Source organism: Euprymna scolopes, chromosome 31 (assembly GCF_053919585.1).
Source record: "Euprymna scolopes isolate OS-2025 chromosome 31, ASM5391958v1, whole genome shotgun sequence".
Classification (NCBI taxonomy): domain Eukaryota; kingdom Metazoa; phylum Mollusca; class Cephalopoda; order Sepiida; family Sepiolidae; genus Euprymna; species Euprymna scolopes.
This window is the reverse complement of record NC_136512.1, coordinates 65,793,066-65,813,362: the sequence shown is the minus strand read 5'-3', so window position 1 is coordinate 65,813,362 and position 20,297 is coordinate 65,793,066. Positions and strand designations below refer to the sequence as shown.

At 32.4% G+C, this 20,297-nt stretch overlaps 1 protein-coding gene across 1 annotated transcript in view; it reads right to left on the bottom strand.

Annotated features, from left to right (window-relative positions):
• LOC145255771 (protein unc-93 homolog A-like) overlaps nucleotides 1-19,620 on the bottom strand; it is a 207,625-nt gene extending 188,005 nt beyond the window's left edge. The window contains exons 1-2 of the mRNA XM_080114433.1: nucleotides 19,469-19,620; nucleotides 6,103-6,195 (exon numbers count right to left, since the gene is read on the bottom strand). Of these exons, the coding sequence (XP_079970559.1) occupies nucleotides 6,103-6,195; nucleotides 19,469-19,483 (108 nt within the window). The 5' untranslated portion in view covers nucleotides 19,484-19,620. The remainder of the gene's footprint in view (nucleotides 1-6,102; nucleotides 6,196-19,468) is intronic.
• Between the last annotated feature and the right edge of the window lie 677 nt (nucleotides 19,621-20,297).

Here is a 20,297-nt window from a genome sequence, read left to right as displayed (position 1 = left end):
AATAGAAATAGGCACAAACTTTAATAAAGACTTTTCATATCTATCTGCGTAAGTATTCTTTGATAATTATGTTTCAGTTTGAAGAAATATGGTATAATAAAATTATGGGGTGTTCGTTCGCACATGACCTCCATAGAATGGAAATATGTCACAAAGTTTAACAAGGTTTTTTTAATATAGATCCACAGAATATTGTGATAAGTGTTTCAGTGTGAACAGGTATAAATGATGGGGTTTATCTATTTTATTTTTACTTTCATCATGTTTTGCTTTGGTTTTGATATCCCCAAATTCGAAGCTATCTCTTTACAACCCTTCCTTTTCATAAGCTATCATACTTTCATAAATCAGAGTCCATTTTCTGTAGGCTTCTGTAGGCTGTTTTTGAACCCAGTTAACGACGGGTACTTTTGCTAGTATATATATATATATATATATATATATATATATATATATATATATAACATATACAAGTTAATAACTTAGGTTAGCTAGCTGAATTGAACACCGCGTGGATATATAAACAACACTAAATTACACGAATTCACATAATTCAGTCTGACAATTATTTATAGTGTGAAACGCGCATTAACACAAGTTAGCCCATACAAACCAAGTACAGCGATACAAAAACCGGTGTGCCTCGCTCATCCCTACTGACAGGTCATGTTGGATTTTTTTTTTTTTTTCGTTAGCTTTGCGTTTGTATTGTATGTTATTATGCTAGCATTAGTTATTATTTTTAGTATTAATTATTAATTATGTCAGACATTTTTTGAAATCGTTCTAATATAAGATAAAAGTGTTCACAGGTTTCAAAAATGTAGAAACTCACCACTATAAACGATAGCCGAGTAGAAAACTGGTAACGTTAATAGTTTATTGCGACATTTTTTTTAAGCGTGACATTTCTTGCGTTGCAATTTTGATTTTATTTCCATTTGCGTTTTTAGTGAGTATTTTTATCTATACTTTATATATATATATACATACATATATATATATATATATATATATATATATATATATATATATATATATATATTGTATATTGGGTACAGAAAGTTGTTAGATGAGACAAGTCATTGGTACCGTCGGTTTCAAGCCCGATAATTAGGACAGTTTTAGATATCCATATCAAGCTCTCTTCATCCAATACTCATCTATTCTATAACCGAGTGAAAAATATATATACCTCACGAGTTCACGTTTAACTATCGTTTTGTTAACCCCCTCCCACCCGTTTATTTATCGGATGATGATTATTTCATTAATTTTAAAATTTTAAATATTTTCATTTTAAAATCTAATTTCGATTGAATTTTTTTTTAAATAATTTTTTTATATATGTATATATATTTAAATAATTTTGTAATATATATCTTAATTTGAACTCAATTTAATTTAAAAATAAGTCTCACCTCTTTTACAGTAGAGATTCCTAGGTGTAAGAAAGCCTTTTACTCCAATAGTTTCTTCCCCAGAACTGCAAGTGTTTGGAACTCTCTTCCGGGATACTGCTTTCCCAACTGTACTGATATACAGAAGTTTAAGTGTAATGTGAACAAACATATTTCTACTCATCTCCCTTCATAATGCCCCCACAAATTGTCCCCGATAATAGCCCCCTACTTCAAAGTGGCACTTACCTTGTTTGGGGTGAAGATTGAATTAAAAAAATTTTTTTTGATTTTATATATAAAAATTCAAACTTGCAACTATTTTTGGTCCTACAAGAGCAGCCTGCGTTATCTACTACTTGAGTACTATCGAGGAAGAACGCCACAAAACAGGAAGCAAAGACTACCTTCTTTAAAGTAACCGTAGACGGAAAATATACGTTAAATTACTCCACTAAAAATATACCAACACCCAGTAACCAGCTATATACAAGAATCCTAATGAAAATTGAAGATGTAATCAAGAGGATGAGATGGAAGGTTGTAAACGAAACAAACGTCAAAGAGAAAGTAAAAAACAATTTCGGATTAAAATCGATAAAATACCCGGACAAAGTGGAAGAACTAGAAAATTTCGGAAAAGATTTACTAGACATTATCCCTAAGCTTGAATTGAAACATAAATCAAATGAATTTCAAAAAACATTAGCAGCTAATATCCAAAAAAAAAAAAAAAAAAAAAAAAAAAAAAAAAAAAAAAAGAGACAATTGTTTTCTCAGATAAAACGAAAAAGTTATATAAAATGGAAAAGGAAAAGAAAAAACAACTTGTCCTAAACTCTATTACAGAAAAATACCAATTAGCGGAAAAGGATATTTATAAATCTATTAACCACGAGACTACAGAAGTAGCCACAAAATTAGGCATAGAATACAGAGTAAATAGGTTAGCAAAGAAAAATTTGTTTATAACTTTAAAAGACCACAAAGAAAGTTTTAATAACAAGCCAACCTGCAGGCTAATAAACCCGGCTAAAAGGAAGGCCGGTCTAGCTAGCAAGTCTATAATTAGAGAAATAGAAAAAGAGATGGAAAGAAAATCAAATCTTAATCTGTGGGCAGACACAAGCACGGTACTGGACTGGTTTAAAAGCATAACTGAGCCACACAAATGTAAATTCACACAACTGGATATCGTCAACTTTTACCCCTCAATTACTAAGGAAATTCTAGAAAAATCATTGATCTTCGCATCAAAAAATAAAAAGATAAGCGAGCTGGATAAGAAAACCATTATGCAAGCAAGGCAGACCCTTTTATTTTTTGATGATAAAACATGGGTCAAAAAAATAAAATCCCGAATACTCCTTTGATGTCGCGATGGGTGTCTTATGACAGTGCGTACATTTGCGACCTGGTTGGATTTTTCCTACTAGATAATATGAAAAATAAATTCCCAGGCCACTTTTTGGGGTTATATAAGGATGAAGGACTTTGTCTATCTCGTGACTGCAATGAATGTGCACTAGACATGCTTAGAAAAGAGCTAGCTGAATTTTTCAAGGAGCAAGGCTTTAAAATAACCATAAAGACAAATTTAGATAGAGTAGATTTTTTAGATGCAACTCTAGATCTCGAGAAAAAATACATAAACCCTTCCACAAACTAAATGAAAAGCTCATGTACATAAATAAGGGTTCATGCCACCCACCCACAGTGTTTAAAAATATGGTAGCAAATATTAGCAAAAGAATATCACGACTTTCTTCGAACGCTGAAGTGTTCGAGCAAGCAGCACCATATTATAACGAAGCACTACATAAAAGTGGATTTAGGGAAAACCTAAAATTTCAACAGACTCAGGATAAAAAAAGAAAATAAAAAACGAAATAGGAGACGGAAGATAATTTGATTCCTACCTCCGTTCTCATTGAACACTAAAACTAGAGTAGGACATTTTTTTCTTAGACTTTGAGATAAGCATTTTCCAGAAATACACAAACTGCATTTTTAATAGAAACACTGTGAAAGTTAGTTACTCAACAGCTCCATCAATTAAGTCGATCATATCTAAGGAACCAAAAAGGATAGATAACGCAGGCTGCTCTTGTAGGACCAAAAATAGTTGCCCATTGGAGGGCAATTGTAAAGCTGAATCCCTTGTTTATGAGGCCAAAATAACGGACCAATCTACAAACATACCGGAAAATATATAGGCATGACACAAGGCCCATTTAAACAAAGATACTATGCGCATATGAACACCTTTAGAGCTAAAACAAGGATAAATTCAGCATTAGCTACCCGGGTGTGGGAGCTTAAAGAAAAGAATACACCTTTTTTCATAAAATGGAGAAAAATCGAGCACAAACCAGCATACGCCCCGGAATTAAGTCAATGCTCGCTCTGTAATGCAGAAAAATACTACATCCTCCGGGCAATTCATGACTCAGAAATAAGATGTTTAAATGTGAGGAGTGAATCTTTGAAAAATTGTATACATAGAAGGAAAGCACTCCTAATAAACTGGGTCAGAGAAAAAGACAAAACTTAGATTTTGATTATTAGATAAAAAAAAACTTAGATTTTTGATTATGTATATAAAAAAAACTTAAATTTTTGATTATGTATAAAAAAAACTTTAGTAAACTTGTAAATGCTAAAATTGTTTTTAGTCGGAAAAATTGAATTTTAATCGTAATTGTATTATAGATTTTCAATTATTGTATTACATAAATTTTTAGAAATCATACTTTATAAATGTAATTTACAATCTGTTTAAATTTTAAAACTATAGGAAAAATATAATAGTGTTAATATACTAGGAAAATCCCTTAGGCTAGATAAATACTCACTCCCTCAAACCTTGAAAGAGTTAAAATTTTTAAAGAAGTTTTTAAATAAATTTTTAAATGTATTTCAAAATTTTTAAACGTAATTCGATATAATTAAATGAAATTTTACGTTTTTAATCGATATTGATATAAATTTTAAGTTTGAATTTTTATATATAAAAAAATAGATTTAAATTAAATTGAGTTCAAATTAAAATCGTTTTATATATATAAAAAAAATTATAAAAAAAAAATTTCAATCGAAATTAGATTTTAAAATTAAAATAATTTAAATTTTAAAGTTAATGAAATCATCATCATCATCCGATAAATAAACGGGGGGGGGTCACAAAACGAGAGTTAAACGTGAACTCATGAGGTATATATATATTTCACTTCCGGTTATAAAATAGATGAGTATTGGCTGAAGAGAGTTTGATATGGATATCTAAAACGGTCCTAATTATCGGGCTTGAGACCGACGGTACCAATGACTTGTCTCATCTAACAACTTTCTGTACGCAAAATACAAATACGCTCTTATTTTTCGGATTTTCCTTTTAATCGAGCACTCTGATGGATTTCTTTTTCAAAAAAAAAAAAAGTAATCATATATATATATATATATATATATATATATTTGCTAATATTCATATCAAAAACCCTTTAATCTATTTATTTAAAAAGAAAATACAACTTTCTTATATTATGGAATGCGTAGCCCTGAGTAGCACAATATATACGGATGTGTGGAAGAGTATTCATCTGCAAAAGATCTATTGCGTATTGTTTTAAACATTCATTTTATGTAGTTCCCTATTAGTGTTTTGGGTTTTTTTTTTTTTTTTTCAGTTTTCTTATTGGATGATCCTCTGTAGTTAACTATTACGTGTATTTATATTCATGCAGATATTCTATATGATTTATACTTGCGTAATATTGACATAATATTTTTTTAACTTTTTAAATCATTACTATGTATAGGTCTAATAAAATATAATAAATACGAAATCTGCATTAATCAAAATATCATATTTAAGCGTATTTTATGGCTGGGCAATGCCGGGCGGCCTGTTAGTGTCCTATATTTCCACAAAGAAAAAAAAAGCAATCTTTTATCACAAAAACTTTCAAAAGAAAAACAACTGCAGCCCAATTACGAATTCAGTTTCGAAAATAAATTTTATATTCTGCTATTATATTTTAGGTCGAACACAAACTATTGTCTATTTCTTCAATTCTGCTGTCATCGCGTTTTCAATTTACTATTCTTTTACGTTCTTCTATTACTTTCTAGAACCTTAAATCAAGTCCTGTTCCAACTTTGTATTCGGGAACGAATATCTTTATTTTTGTTAGAAGAAAAATTCCTGGATAAATGTTAGGTATTTCAAAATAATGTAACAAAAACGTTCACAATTTGGGCGTACATTCCAATCATAGGTGACTAAATCATTGTTGTAAAATTTTGAAAAATATAATGAGCAGAAAGAGACTAATTTTGTATTGGAGGTTTTTCTTTTTAAATTAATCCGGTTCTGAAAATTTTCTGGATTTAAAAGTCTAACCCGATTTCAATGGCTGACCCAACGGGGCTCTCTTTCTCTCTCTCTCCCCCCCCCCGTCTTTTCACGTTGCTGTATTTTGTGTCTAAATGCTCATACATCGACCCCTGCAACACATACTCTTTCTCTGTTCCCCTCCTGCCACCATTTCTCGTTTTATTTGCCCCATTCGCTGGTAACTGTTGCGTATTGTTCGGTGTGGTCGGACAGACTGATGGAAAAACGTACAATACGCCTCGTTATTATGAGTGTTACGTAATGGAGTGTAGGTTGAAAAAGGCAGAGAATGTTAGTGAATCTTACCTGTGTTGGAGTGTTGATTTCATTTTCCCGGATCTTTGGCTGTTTTCCTTGGGCACCTTCTTTATCCGACATATTTTTTGCGTTTACATTTATCTATTAAAATAAGTAATGATATTTTCATTGTAAATAAGTATTTATTTTATATTGATATGCATATACGTTTATCATAATATATATATTAGTCTAAAGAAGCTTTGAATAAAAAAGAAAATGCAAAAATAAAAATAAAGAATGCAGTTTAAATTCCCGGAAGGAAAAATTTTTTTAAAAATAATAATAATTAATTTAACTTTAACCTATCGCAGACTTAGCACCTACATAAACCGACTTCTAAAACGTTTATAATGACAAGAGAATTCATTTATATAAGGATGAAGAAAAAAAGCCTTTACTAAAATTGTTAAATAGACTTAGCACTTGCATAGGCCGATTTCGCAAAAGTCTTCAATTCTAAAACAGAATTTAACTACATAAGGATGAAAAGAGAAAACCTCAACAAAAATTTTGTAAATAGAAAACGGGATCATCAGCTGCTTACTATGTAGCTGTTTCGGAGATTTAAAAACAGGACAGCTGTTAAGTACATGGCTCTCCAGTGGATAATTCCACTTCCCCAATAAAAAAAATGTAAAATAATATATATATATATATATATATATATATATATATATATATATATATATATATATATTATTCAAACACTACCGTGTATGAATATATGGTTAAGTGGCAGTTATAGTCATTTAGAACTACTTTAAAGCTTCACCGCTCACTCACTTTTCGACCAAATTTCAAATAATTATTTATGTTTATAGATCATCTTCTCAGATATATTGTGAAAAAAAATTTCAATTTTCGTTAAAAAAAAAAGAAAAAAGTTATGATGTTCAAAATCGTAAAAAATATCTAAGGAGGTGAGCGACGTTTTTTATGGTTGGTTTCGATAGAAACCACGTCTCTTCAGTGATTACTGTTGCTACTAATTCACCACTCTCGCGAAAAGAGACGTAACAAGTAAAACTGAGAGAATGAAAAAAATCAAAGGGAGATAATTGGTGGATTTTATTGAAAGCAGACGAGTGTCGTACATTGTTATTACATATGTGTATGTTTTGTCCAGGGGGGCAAAAAATAAGACTGAAGTTAAACAAAGAACAAGCGAATTTACTGGAAGCCTGGAAAAATCATGGATTATAATAGAAAAATGTGAGTATGACAAGTAATATGGTTAAACTTAAATATGGAAAAGTAAAGAACTAATTGTTAAAACTGGAAAAAAGGACAAGCTATTCTAGTAAAAAATATAATACGTTTATAACTTAAAATATTGCAGCATTAAGTTCAATTTATAACATTATATAATCAATTCTTAATGCTGCAATAGTTTAAGTTATAAATTTATTATATTTTTTACGAGAATATCTTGTCCTTTTCTTTTCCAGTTTTAACAAGTAGTCTTTTACTTTTCCATGTTTAAGCTTAATCATATTACTTTTCGTGCTCGCATTTTTCTATTGCAATATATATATATACACATATATATATATATATATATATATATATATATATATATATATATGAGAGAGAGAGAGAGAGAATAAGTTAAAGTGAAAACGCGTAAAGTGACATAGGAATGTATTGCATTATGAAATTAATTCGGGTTACAGAAAGAGGAATAAGGGAGAGACATCTTTAGGCTATGGCATTTTGAAGCTGAATGTGTCTCGTCAAAAAAGTATGTATATATATATATATATATATATATATATATATATATATATATAATCAAATTATAGTGATTCAATGAAATTTAAAAAAAAAAACTTTATTTAAATCAAGGATTTTTTTATTTTTCCAAGTAAGACAAAGAGTACTTTAGAAATTTTATTTCCTTATCCTATAGGGTGTCGATGCCTACCATCTTTTCAGAGAAGAAAATATTAGCAAATAGATATAATGATATTCACTCTATTCGCTAAAGTCAGTTAGACATGGAAAATCAACCTACCATCTCTTCAGAGGAAAAAATATTATCAAATAGATATAATTGTATTCACCCTAATTCAGAAGTGTGTGTGTGTGTGTGTGTGTATATATATATATATATATATATATATATATATATATAATAAAAGATAGAGAATAAAGTGTATATAAAACTATCATATCATCAGATAAATTAGGAAAAGGTAAGAGAGAAAAACATTTTAGGCCACGGCATTTCGAAGCTAAATGCTTTTCTTCAAAAGAGGAGAAGGACCGGAATTGTACAAAATGTAAAATATACATAAAAATTGGCGTAATAACATTTGCATTGGAAATGAAGGAAGTGTATATTAAGAAATATTTAGGGAGGTTAGGGTTAGGGTTAGGGTTAGGGTTAGGGTTATGAAATGCAAGAATAAAAACTTTAAAATATAAAATATAAAATATAAAAATATAAAAATATAACTAGGAGGAAAGTGTTTTTTTTTTTTTAAATACGTGAATGGGGAGGAGATAATATAAGAATAAAGTCAGAAGATTATTGTGTAGTTAAGTGATACTAAAAAGAAAATAGGGATCACTAAGAAATAAAAAGGTTCGTTAAAGAAGGACAAGCAATAAAAGAAAAGAAGAGACGGAAGAAAGAGGGAAAGAGAAAAAAAGTAAAAATACACGTGTGTGGATTGATCCTTTGATTTTAGTCTTAGTGGTTGTTTTGTTGCAGTTAACAAACTATTTACTATAAGCGGATCAATGCCCGGTGCTAAAGTGATTCGGCCACACTGACCAATCGGTTGACAGGGTGCCTTGATTTAAGCTGTCCCCTAAAGGACTATTTTTAGCCCTTTGAGATCTCAGCTGCGATCGCCAGGGAGACGCCAGCAAGCGACCTATACAGACCTTTCTTACTCACCCCTCTCACTGCTACTTGTTGACGACTGCAGTCTGATGGCAGACGACACCTTCAAACAGACATTTATACTTTCTTTCTTTCTATCCAGTTTGAGATACAATCTCGCCTTTTTTAAATAAACCCTTTATTATTGTTTTGTTAAAAGCAATGTCGTTTGGCCTTGTGTTTATTTAAGTAATTATTAGGAGAGAAATGCACAACATTTCCCTCCTAATAATTTTACTCATAGTTTAAAATCAATAAATATTTATTATTTTATTATTACTACCAGCAGAGGAGGGTTTTGTTTTAAACAAAATCTAATTAAAAAAAAGAAAGATAATTAAAAGAATCGTTTTTGGTATCAGAAAAGATGCACAAAACTTTCCAGTTCAGATACCGATTCCGATACCCGAAACTTTCCAATTTTCCCCATTCCTGATTCCGATTAATTGTCCCATGTACGGCACAATCGCGTTGACACACGCCAGTTCACCGAAGTTAAGCAACGTTGAGCCTGGCCAATACCAAATAGTGACCATTTGGGAAGGCTAGGTGCTGTATGTACCTTCATTAAGGTTGGGCGTCGGGACAGCACCCTCACCCCCCCCCCTAAAAAAAAAAAAGAACTCCTCGCTACTAAACCATCTACAAAGTTGTAAATGTCCTATGCCCCTTCAGGGGCTCAATGATATATATATGTAAAATAAAAATTACAATTAAATTTACCAAAATGATCCAAGATGGTAAAACTAAAGTATATTATAAATATTAAAGAATTAATATTTATAAATTTATCTCAGTCAGATGTAAAAGCTCGATAAAACCAAATAGAAGATAGACCTTATAATAAGAGCAAACAGTTAATAAAACATGTTAAAAAAACATGTTTTAAAATATGTTTTTAACTCTTTTTCAAAGTGTTTTATTAACTGTTTGCTCATATATATATATATATATATATATATATATATATATATATATATATATATATATATATATATATATAATTCCAAGGCGATTTATGGAATATGACACAATGGAATGGCTGTAGTTGCTCTCAAACTATAAATATTAAGGAACTGAGACCAATGGTTGGCATTTCCGCCTCCCCCTCCCGAACGTACAAGATACTTTATATGTTTCGTCTTTATTTAGGACGCGACGAATCGCATGTTAAGACTCGCTTCTAGTAAAACAGATTTTTTTTAATTGTCGAAGGACAAACAAAGGAAATTTGGTCTTTGCGAAAAAAAAAAGTTGGGCATAGAATAATTGTATCGTAAACTAATCAATAAACGTAATTATACTGAAAATAAGACACGTATTATCCAATAAATAAGAAGCATTTATTATGTAAAATGTTTTTAGTATAATGCTACGGAGAAGGAAAAGGAAAAAGAAAAGACATAACCTGTTTCTTTGCCAGATGCTGACGCATATCGTCGAAACTAAGTTGATTTTAAACTTTTGAATAAATATGTATTTTTTTTTTTTACTTCTGCGTTATATTGGTTTCTTAAACTTCAATTCAGATTCACGCAACGTTTGTGCCGAAGAGAAAATCTCTAATTCACGCGATCGTCTTGATTAGAACACAGTCTAAAAAAATCATAATACTTTGTGCATTCATTCTTTTTGCGGAATGGTCCTGCATATGACCTTAAACTATATCCGATGGTGAGGCCCCAGCTTGCGGGCTTTGGGGAGTGTGGAGCCACCCTTTAATTGCCATTGTTCCCAGGTCCACTCTGACCCGGAGTGGTAGTACCTGTTAGAGTTCCAACTATGGATTAAATAGAAACTGACTTGGAAAAACATATTCTATTAAAAATTTGTCTTAAATCACTGAATTTGGCATTAAATAACCTAAAAAGGGTTGATATGCCGTAAAACAAAAACAACCCACCAATGTTTTCCTCATCTTCATGACTGGTGTTGGTTCACCATGTTTTTAAATTCTGTGTTGTATTGGATTCTTAAACTTACACATTTCAATTCAAATTTATACAACGCTTACATTGCGGGAAAAAAAACAGTCACTAATTCATTTCTCGCTTGCCACGCGTTCCTCCTGATTCGAACATTTGAGAATATCGCCATTGAAGAAGAACGCGCATACTTCTCTAGTGACGACATGCCACGAGGAAGGACAAAGTAAAAGAAAAAGAAAAAACGCAAACTGATTCTATTCCTGATAATGATGTTATATCGTCGAAACTTAGTTGATTTTGAATAAATAAATAAATGGTTATTTAAAAAAAATCAATTTAAAAACATCACTTAATAAAACAAAATAAAAAAGATGGCGGATAGAAAAGGAATAGACAACAATCAAAAAGAACTAAACATAACTAATACAAAAGTAATTATCAAGGCTAAAATATCTAAAAGTATATAAACATCATATATAATAAATAAATAAATAAAACCCGGAATAGACTCGATTTATTTTAAAGAATAGACTTGGCATTATTTTTTCACCATTCACCAATAACATCCAGTGTGAATGCACCTGAAGACGATCGGAGGTTACATCGGCCGAAACGTTGCGGAAAAAACAACCAAGATGAGAACAATAGTCAAAACAATCCAAATAATACAAAAAATAAATGATTATTTAAAAAAAAAAAAAATTTTTTTAAACCTTTGCGCTATACTGGTTTTTTAAACTTACAAATTTTAAATTAAAAAACATCAAAACAAAAGAAAAAGATTGGATGAAAAAAGATGACGGGATGGGAAAAAAGAATAGACGACAATCAGCAACAACAACACTATGATGGCAACAACTAACAATGACGATGATAACCAATGGCAAAAGAATCAATACCAACAAAACATGTCGCATTAAGTATTCTCTATAAAAGGAAAAGATAATGCCTGGAAGTATGAGATCATGACAATGAAACAGATAATACAATTATCTCCCATAAAATAATTCTACCCCTCCTATTCTAAAAAAAAAAAAATAAATAAAAATAAAGGCCTGTTCGATTGGCCAAGATTAGTCCTAAGTAATTCGCAATTGTATTTTTCGGGCAATCTATAAAAAAAAAGGGGTTTATTTCGTTTTCTCCCATTGAATTATTCTACCCCTCCTATTCTAAAAAAAAAAAAATAATAATAAATAAAAGGCCCTGTTCGATTGGCCACGATTCTCCTTGACCAATCAGTGGACACCCAATTGCGAAAAGAAAAAAAACATTCTTTAATTTTTTCGAATGGGATCCTGTCCAGTCAACAAGTAAGAAAACCGCTCATTTTAAACTGAAAAACACTACCCACATTTGAACATTCTGAGGGCTGTCTATTTTCTTGGACGTAAAAAAAAACAATTGTTTTTATAGTTGGAATTCTAAAATCGCAAACACAATTAGTTTCTCTTTCAAAAGCGCAAACACAGTTTTTACGGAAATACAAATAAAAAATGAAGCATGTTTCAAACTGGACGCTGAAATTAAATTAAAAAAGGGAAAGAAAAAGTAACACACATTTCTAAACGGACACTAAGAAAAAAAAACCTATAACACTTTCTACCAGAAACTTTTCATAGTTAAATCAAATTAGCTTTAAATATCAATTTTAAATAATACCAGCTTGAAAAAAGTAAACACCTTCGCACGTAAATTTCCAACCGGGCATTCAGAAAAAAAAAAAAAAAAAAAAAAAAAAAAGCTAAAACATAAATAAAAATTTCCACTAGAAACTTTTCACAGAAAAATAAAAGCAGCTTTAGATATCGATCCTGTTAGATGATAAAAGTTTATCCTGCTTGCCCGTTTACAAATCGCTGGTAAGGTGTTTGGGAAGAGGTGGAGAGATCGATAATCGCTAACTTTTTATTTTTATTAAAAAGTCACCATTTATCGAAAACCAAGGGCCATTCGATTGGTAATGGTGGGGAGTGGTTAGTTAAGAGGGCGATTCAACAAGAATCATACCTCATCGAAAATGTTAACATATTCGCACTTCTAGGGCTTCCAACGAACGGATGATTTCTCTCATTCGTTCTCTATTTGTGCCATGTGACGTCATGTCCGTTTCTATCAATTCTCATAGTCGAGTCGAGCTAAATAACGGCCAATGTAAAGCAGACTGAAAAAATTAGGTCATGCACAAGATACAAGCAAGCAAGATCTGTCGAACAATCAAACTGTCAAGAATGAATGAGGGTTTTCGTTTTACAAAAAGCATTAGAAAACTTTTACAAAATTCAGAGAAAAATAAGGAGTATGATTTATACTGAAACTGAACTTATTGGATATTTTTTTTTAAATTAATTCAAAAGAAAAGGTTGTGTTAATAGTAACTAATTATTTCGTTGTTTTACCGTTGTTGAAGCCATAATCCGTTTATTATTTACGTAAAAATGACTTTTAAGCATAGAAAAAAGAACAGGATTCGATTTCTATTAAAACTGAATAATTAGTCAGCAAAAAAAAATTTTTTTTTTAAGAATTGTGCATGTAAAACTTCGTATATTTGAATAATTTGTGATGGATGGCTCTCGTCTGAGTGAGGCCCCGTGTTTTGACAAGCTTCTGGGTTTGACCTTTACTCCTGATCTGAAATGGAACACGTACATCAAGTCTGTTGCCAAGGTCGCTGGAAAGATGGTGGGATCCTTCTACCGCTCCAGAAGATATCTCACTACTGATGCAATTCTCTATCTATATAAAAGCAGAGTACGTCCAAGGATGGAATACTGCTGCCATATCTGGGCAGGAGCTGCCAAAAACAGCCTATCATGCCTTGACAGAGTACAAAATAGACTTCGTGGCTTACTGGGGGATGCCCTTTTCTCTACCCTGCAACCCCTCTCCCACAGAAGAGACGTTGCGAGCCTATCCTTGTTTTATCGTTATTTTCATGGCAGGTGCTCGTCTGAACTCCAATCCCTGCCCCCCCCTCGCCAATCTTTCACGAAAAACACCCGTTTAGTAGCTGAATCCACTGTGAAAAATTTCCCCCACTCTATATCTGTGCCTAAATCAAAACGCGGATTCCATGAACAAAGCTTCTTTCTTAGAACTGCACGCCTGTGGAACTCTGTTCCGTCTGCCTGCTTCCCTCCGGACTACAACTTGGATGTCTTCAAGTCTAATGTTAACAAATTCCTAATGAACCGCCCCCTTAAGTAAACACTCCATCAAATCTCCACACTAACGTAATGTACTTGCAATAACCCTTATCCCTGAGTGGCTTCCGGCCCTTGATAAGTGGTGATCACTGTGTAAAAAAAAAGGAGACAAGCAAATGCTATAAAAACTGAATTATGAATTTAAGCGAATAAACGAACAATAATTAAACAAACCAATTAAAGTCGAGCGATAATGTTTGAAATGAAAACGAACAAAAGTAGTTTTAAAATAATGAAAACGAACGATAAATACATTTTAAAGTAGAAAATAAACGGTAAATATTTAATATTTTATTCAAAACAATTATTATAATTATATTATAAACATTTTTTAATCAGAACAATTGTTATAATTATATTATGTATACATTGTAATCAAAATAATTATTATAAATATATTATAAATATATTTTAATCGAAATAATTGTTATAATGATATTATAAATATATTTTAATCAAAGCAATTATTATAAATATATTATAAATATATTTTAATCGAAATAATTATTATAAATATATTATAAATATATTTTAATCAAAACAATTTTTATTATTGTATTATAAATATATTTTAATCAAAACAATTGTTATAATTATATTATAAATATAGTTTAATCAAAACAATTGTTTATTATTATATTATAAATATGCGACCGGGTAAAACCAGATGAAAATTGGATTGTTGGCGATGACGTCAACTCTAAATTTCGATTTGACAGTTGATATCATGAAACAATGGGAGCGTATATTTTAACTGGATTGGAATTGCTAAAAATGCAGAGCAATAGAACAACAGATATTTCAAATTGAATGTCATAATAAGAGAATAATCAGATTCCGATCAAGGAATGTGAGTGATCTCAATGTAAGACATAAACAAAGGCAATTGGAGACAGAAAAGAGAGGGAGGAAGAAGGTGACACCTTTGCTGTCGCTTCACCGACAACCACACACCACCCACATATTGACCCGAACTCACTTACTCATTCACAATCTCTCTCTCTCTCTCTCTCTCTCTTTCTTTCTCTCTCTCTCTCTCTCTCTCTCTCTCTATCTATCTATCGATCTATCTTGTTCTTCTACCACTGTAATGTAAATAAAACTTTGTTGATTTAACAAGCTGTTTTTTGGTTTTAAAAAATCTACGGCTATCAGCGTATATATACTATCGGCGGCCATTTTGTAAACGGCGAACGATAAATTATATTGACGACAGTATTACACTTAGATTAGGAGCTGGTCTCTCATTTTCACAATTGTTGTTCGCATTTGGCTCATATGATAGAATTTAAAAAAAAAAACAAATCAAATACAAGAAACTTGTCAGGAAACTGGAAGGGATATAAAACATGAAGAAAGTCAACATAATACCAATAATCGTAGAAATCGAAAACTCAAAAAGAATGGGAGAAACTGGAATTTCAGTTTCTTTAGAATGTATTAAAGCGGATTAAGAATGGCATAATATGAACACAGCCTCCTGTTTGAAAAATAATATACATCAAATTTGCACTGAATTCGACCCATAGTCATTAGTAGGCCTATGACAAGAGAATATTCTTTTTATTATTTTGACTCTCGAATATATATCAGTTAATATATTATATGTTTTTATATAGAGTTATGTGGTTCTCGATTGATTAATTATTGTATCTAACCGTGTCGGATACATACTCAAGAGTCAAAATAATGATAAGAATATTCTCTTGCCATAACCCTAGTCATTAGATACCCAGCAAGATTCCATGAATTTTAACCCTTCACGACTAATTTACATCGTATTAGTCGAGGATGATACCCCACCATATATGTTAAAACATGTTAAAACCTCTTAATCTTAAGCCTTTGATTTTAGACATTTTCTAGAATCAAACAATGTAAAAGATTTGGATCAAGATAAGAATAAGGATTCTAGACATAAAGTTTAGTAAATCAATAAATAATTATCTCTACTTTCTTTGTGTGTGTGTGTGTGTGTGTGTGTAAATTCGTTCCCTATAGATTCCGAAATGGTTGGCCCGGGTTTTTTTTTGGGGGGGGGTATTTTTTTTAATTACATACAAATGTACTTGATGTGTTTGGGAGTGTTCGTAGATATGGTTTTGTATCAGAATGTCCCCGATGAGTATCGAAAATTGATAATAAAAAAAAAATCCGATTAAAGAAGGAAGTCCGGTTTTGATCAAAGTTAACACTTTATACAGCTTAACATCACAATTGCATTCGAGAAGTTTCATCACCGCACAAACAAAAAGGTCCAGCGTATAAAATCAACAGTAGGTTCTTTGATAGGACAGGAGCGCGTTCAAAATAAATGTTTCTGTTTAGAGTACAATTGAATTATGAAAGGTGACTTTTGTATTTTAAACTTTAATTGAAACTGTATGTGAACATAATTTTATAAAATCAACGCTATGTTCTTTGACAAGACAGAGGCTCATTCGAAATGACTGTTTCTATTTAGAGCATAATTGAACGATGATACTTGACTTTTGCATTTTAAACTTTAATTCAAGTTATTATGTAAAATAATTTTATAAAATCAACAATAGGTTCTTTACAGTGCAATGTAGTTCCCGCCTAGAGCAAACAAACAATGGATTTGATTGAAAAAAAAAAATGGGAAATTTCACTGATTTCAATGACAATAAAAGTATGGGAGAGTGAAACATTTGTTGCTCCTAATTCAATCCCGGGTAACGTCGGGCATCCCTGCTAGTAATGTAGTAATAAGTAGATATCTATTCGTATTACTTGGATGCATCGGACTACTGTTCTCATCTTGAGTGCGATTTTCACAACGTTTCGGTCGATGTAACCTCCGACCTTCTTCAGGTGTAGCTTGTCGCACTCAGGAATGTTTTTGTCGAACTCGGGAATTTGGGCGGAATTTCGAGCGGAATCCTTTATTTGCTTATGGAGGTAGCGTGCTCTTGTTCCGTCAGCCGTGACTGGATAGAGATGCTAAGTCATTCGCAATTGTATTTTTTCGGTCGCCTACACTGAGGATTGAACCTTCAGCCTTCAGAAGAATATAACTTGTTACAATTGATTTTTCCAAGTACTCTAACCACTGCGCCACGGGTCCTTCCCGAGTTCGACAGAAATATTCCCGAGCGCGACAAGCTACACCTGAAGAAAGTCGGAGGATACATCGACCGAAATGTTGTGAAAATCACACTCAAGATGAGAACACTGGTCCGATGAATCCAAATAATACGAATAACTAATCTTCATCTCAAAAATTCAGAAAAGTGGATACCTATATCGATAAATGATGATATTGTTCATCTAAAAGCAATAATAGGTTTAAGACTCCCAAAATGTAATATTAGAATTGTCCGCAAGAATAAAATTCTAGTTAGCATTCAGTTCCAAGTGACACTCTTCTTCTAGTTTATGATAATTGTTATACCGGCCTTCCTTAAACAGAGGAATTTACACCTATATATAAATAGCGCTAGTAATTCCAACACCGGTGAGAGGGTTGCGACTGCACTTCAACTGCTAGCCGAGTGCCCAGCAGATATGCACGCTTTCCTATCTTTGTACATTATTGTTAATACACATGTTCCTTAACCGAACCTCGACTTGATGGTTCTTATTTTCACTGTTGTTCCACGACACAACAATAATCAAGGAATCTTTTTTTTTAGATGACGATTTATTATTCGTATTATTTGGATTCTTCTGACTACTATTCTCGTCTTGAGCATTATTTTCACAATGTTTCGGTTGATGTAAACTTTTTCAGGTGTATCTTGTCGAACTCGGGAATCTTTCTGCTGAACTCGAGAATCTGCACGGAATTACGAACGAAACAGTATTTGACCCGCGGGCGTAACATTCTCTCGTTCTGTCAGCCATGACTGGGTAGAAGTTTTCAATAATTCGCGATTGTATTTTGAGTGTTGCCTGTACTAAGGATTGGACCTTCAACCTCCATAAGAATGTAACTTTTACAACTGATTTTTACAAATACACTAACCACTGTGTGGTGAAAATAACACTTAAGATGAGAACAGTAGTCTGAAGAATCCAAATAAAACGGATAAGGGAGTCTATTTACTTCTTTCGTGTCTGTGTAATTACTAGAGCTAGGACAACAGCATATTCTTTTCATTGTTTTTGACTCTCGAGTATATATCCGACACAGTTAGACACAGTTTTTTGGGGTTTTATTTTTACATAGGCGTCACTACTTATCAAGGCCGATAGGCCACTCAAGGATAAGAGTTAAAGAGTGTACAGTAGTCAAAAGGACAATATAGTAATCGATAGTAATGGAAGTTCGGTAAATTTGTAAACTTAAGTGGAACGGCTCATCAGAAACTTGTTCACGTTGGACTTGAAGACAACCATATTATAGACGGCTGGAAAGCAGGAAAAAGGCGTGCAGTTCTAAGAAAGAAGCTTTGATCATGGAAGCTATGTTTAGGTTTAGGCACAGATAAAGAGTGGGGGGAATTATTGATAGTGTTTTCAGCTAGACGAGTGTTTCTTGTGAAAGTTTGGCGAGGGGGACCATATATTGAAGCTCAGTCGAACACTTTCCATGAAAATAACGATAAAGCAGAGACAAACTCGCAACATCTCTTCTGTGAGATAGAGGTTGCAGCGAAGTGAAAAGGACATCTCCCACCGGACCACGAAGTCTATTTTGAACCCTATCAAGGCAGGACAAGTCTTTTCTAGCAGCTCCTGCCCATATGTGGCAACAGTATTCCATCCTTGGACGTATCTGGCTCTTATATAGATAGAGAATTACATCAGCAGTGAGATATCTACTGGATCGATAGAAGGATCCGACCATTTTTCCAGCGGCATTGGCAACAGATTTGATGTACGTATTCCATTTAAGATCAGGAGTAATGGTCAAGCCCAGAAGCCTGTCAAAACTTGAGGCCTCCCCAAGACAAGAGCCATTCATTTTAATTGATGCCAGATGGGGATCAGAACGTTGATGATGTAAAGATAAAAGCTTGGTTTTAGATGCATTAAAAGTAACCAGCCACTCCTTTCCCCATTGTACAACATGATCAAGATCAGAGGAGAGAGAATCAGAGAGAACTTGGTCGTTTACGGTCTTAGATGTGCTACCATAGATGGTAGTGTCGTCAGCAAAAATGTCTACGAATGATGTAAGGATGTTATTTGGAAGATCATTTAATCAACCGAGAACCACATCAGTATATAAAAACATATAAGATATCAATGGATATATACCTGAGAATCAAAACAAGGAAAAGAATGCGCTGTTGTCATAACCCTAATAATTACTGAGAATTGTTATCCCCAGAACCGCAAAGTAAACAAAAAAAGAAAACATGCAAGTTTCAACTTACCTTGTCTTTTTGCATATCCGCAAGTAGAAGTGCCGGAACAACTTTTAAACACGTCAACAAACCAGAAAATACGAAACAGAAATGCAAATGTTGTATTCATGCAGCTGTTGCGGAGTTCAGTTACAGCGTGGAAACAATTAAAGCGTCATTTCAGCCTTCCATCCACCCACTTCTCCCTTTAGCTGGCTTTCTAGTCATCGATTTTAAATTACAGTAACATTCACAGCCATTTGCGTTTTCTTTTGTTTCTTAATGTAATATATTTATTCAAATAAATATATTACTGGTTACTATTGATTTTTTTTTCTATACATTAACTAAATCAGAAAAAAAAAACAATTCGTTTTTTATTTAAATTTTAGTAAAACCAACGGTACTACTGCATATACTGACCCGGATTTCCGTAAGACTTGACCCCGGCTCGATCGGTAGCTAACATAAACCGCCGTGGTTTGCCACGCCTTGATCAAGTTTATCAGCCAATGAAAAAACGCCTTTAGAAATGGAAGCAGACGACTTTTAATAAATTGGAAGAAGAGAAACTTATTTTATATTTACGCACGAAAATAGCAGACACGACAGACTCTAAGATGAATCTATGTACAGTGGAGAAAATGATACAGACTCCTGGGCAAACGGTAATTTATTGCCAAGAGAGAAATCTGCTTGCCTCCGAAATGAGGTGCAAACATGTAGATGGAAGTGTTTGCTTAAGGAAAGGGCGTGTGTGAGAGATGGTTTGGAGGTGCACTCATGCTCAATGCAAACACTGGAATTTCGTGCATACTAGAACATTTTTTTTTCGAGGTCTAAATAGGAAATCTCAAAA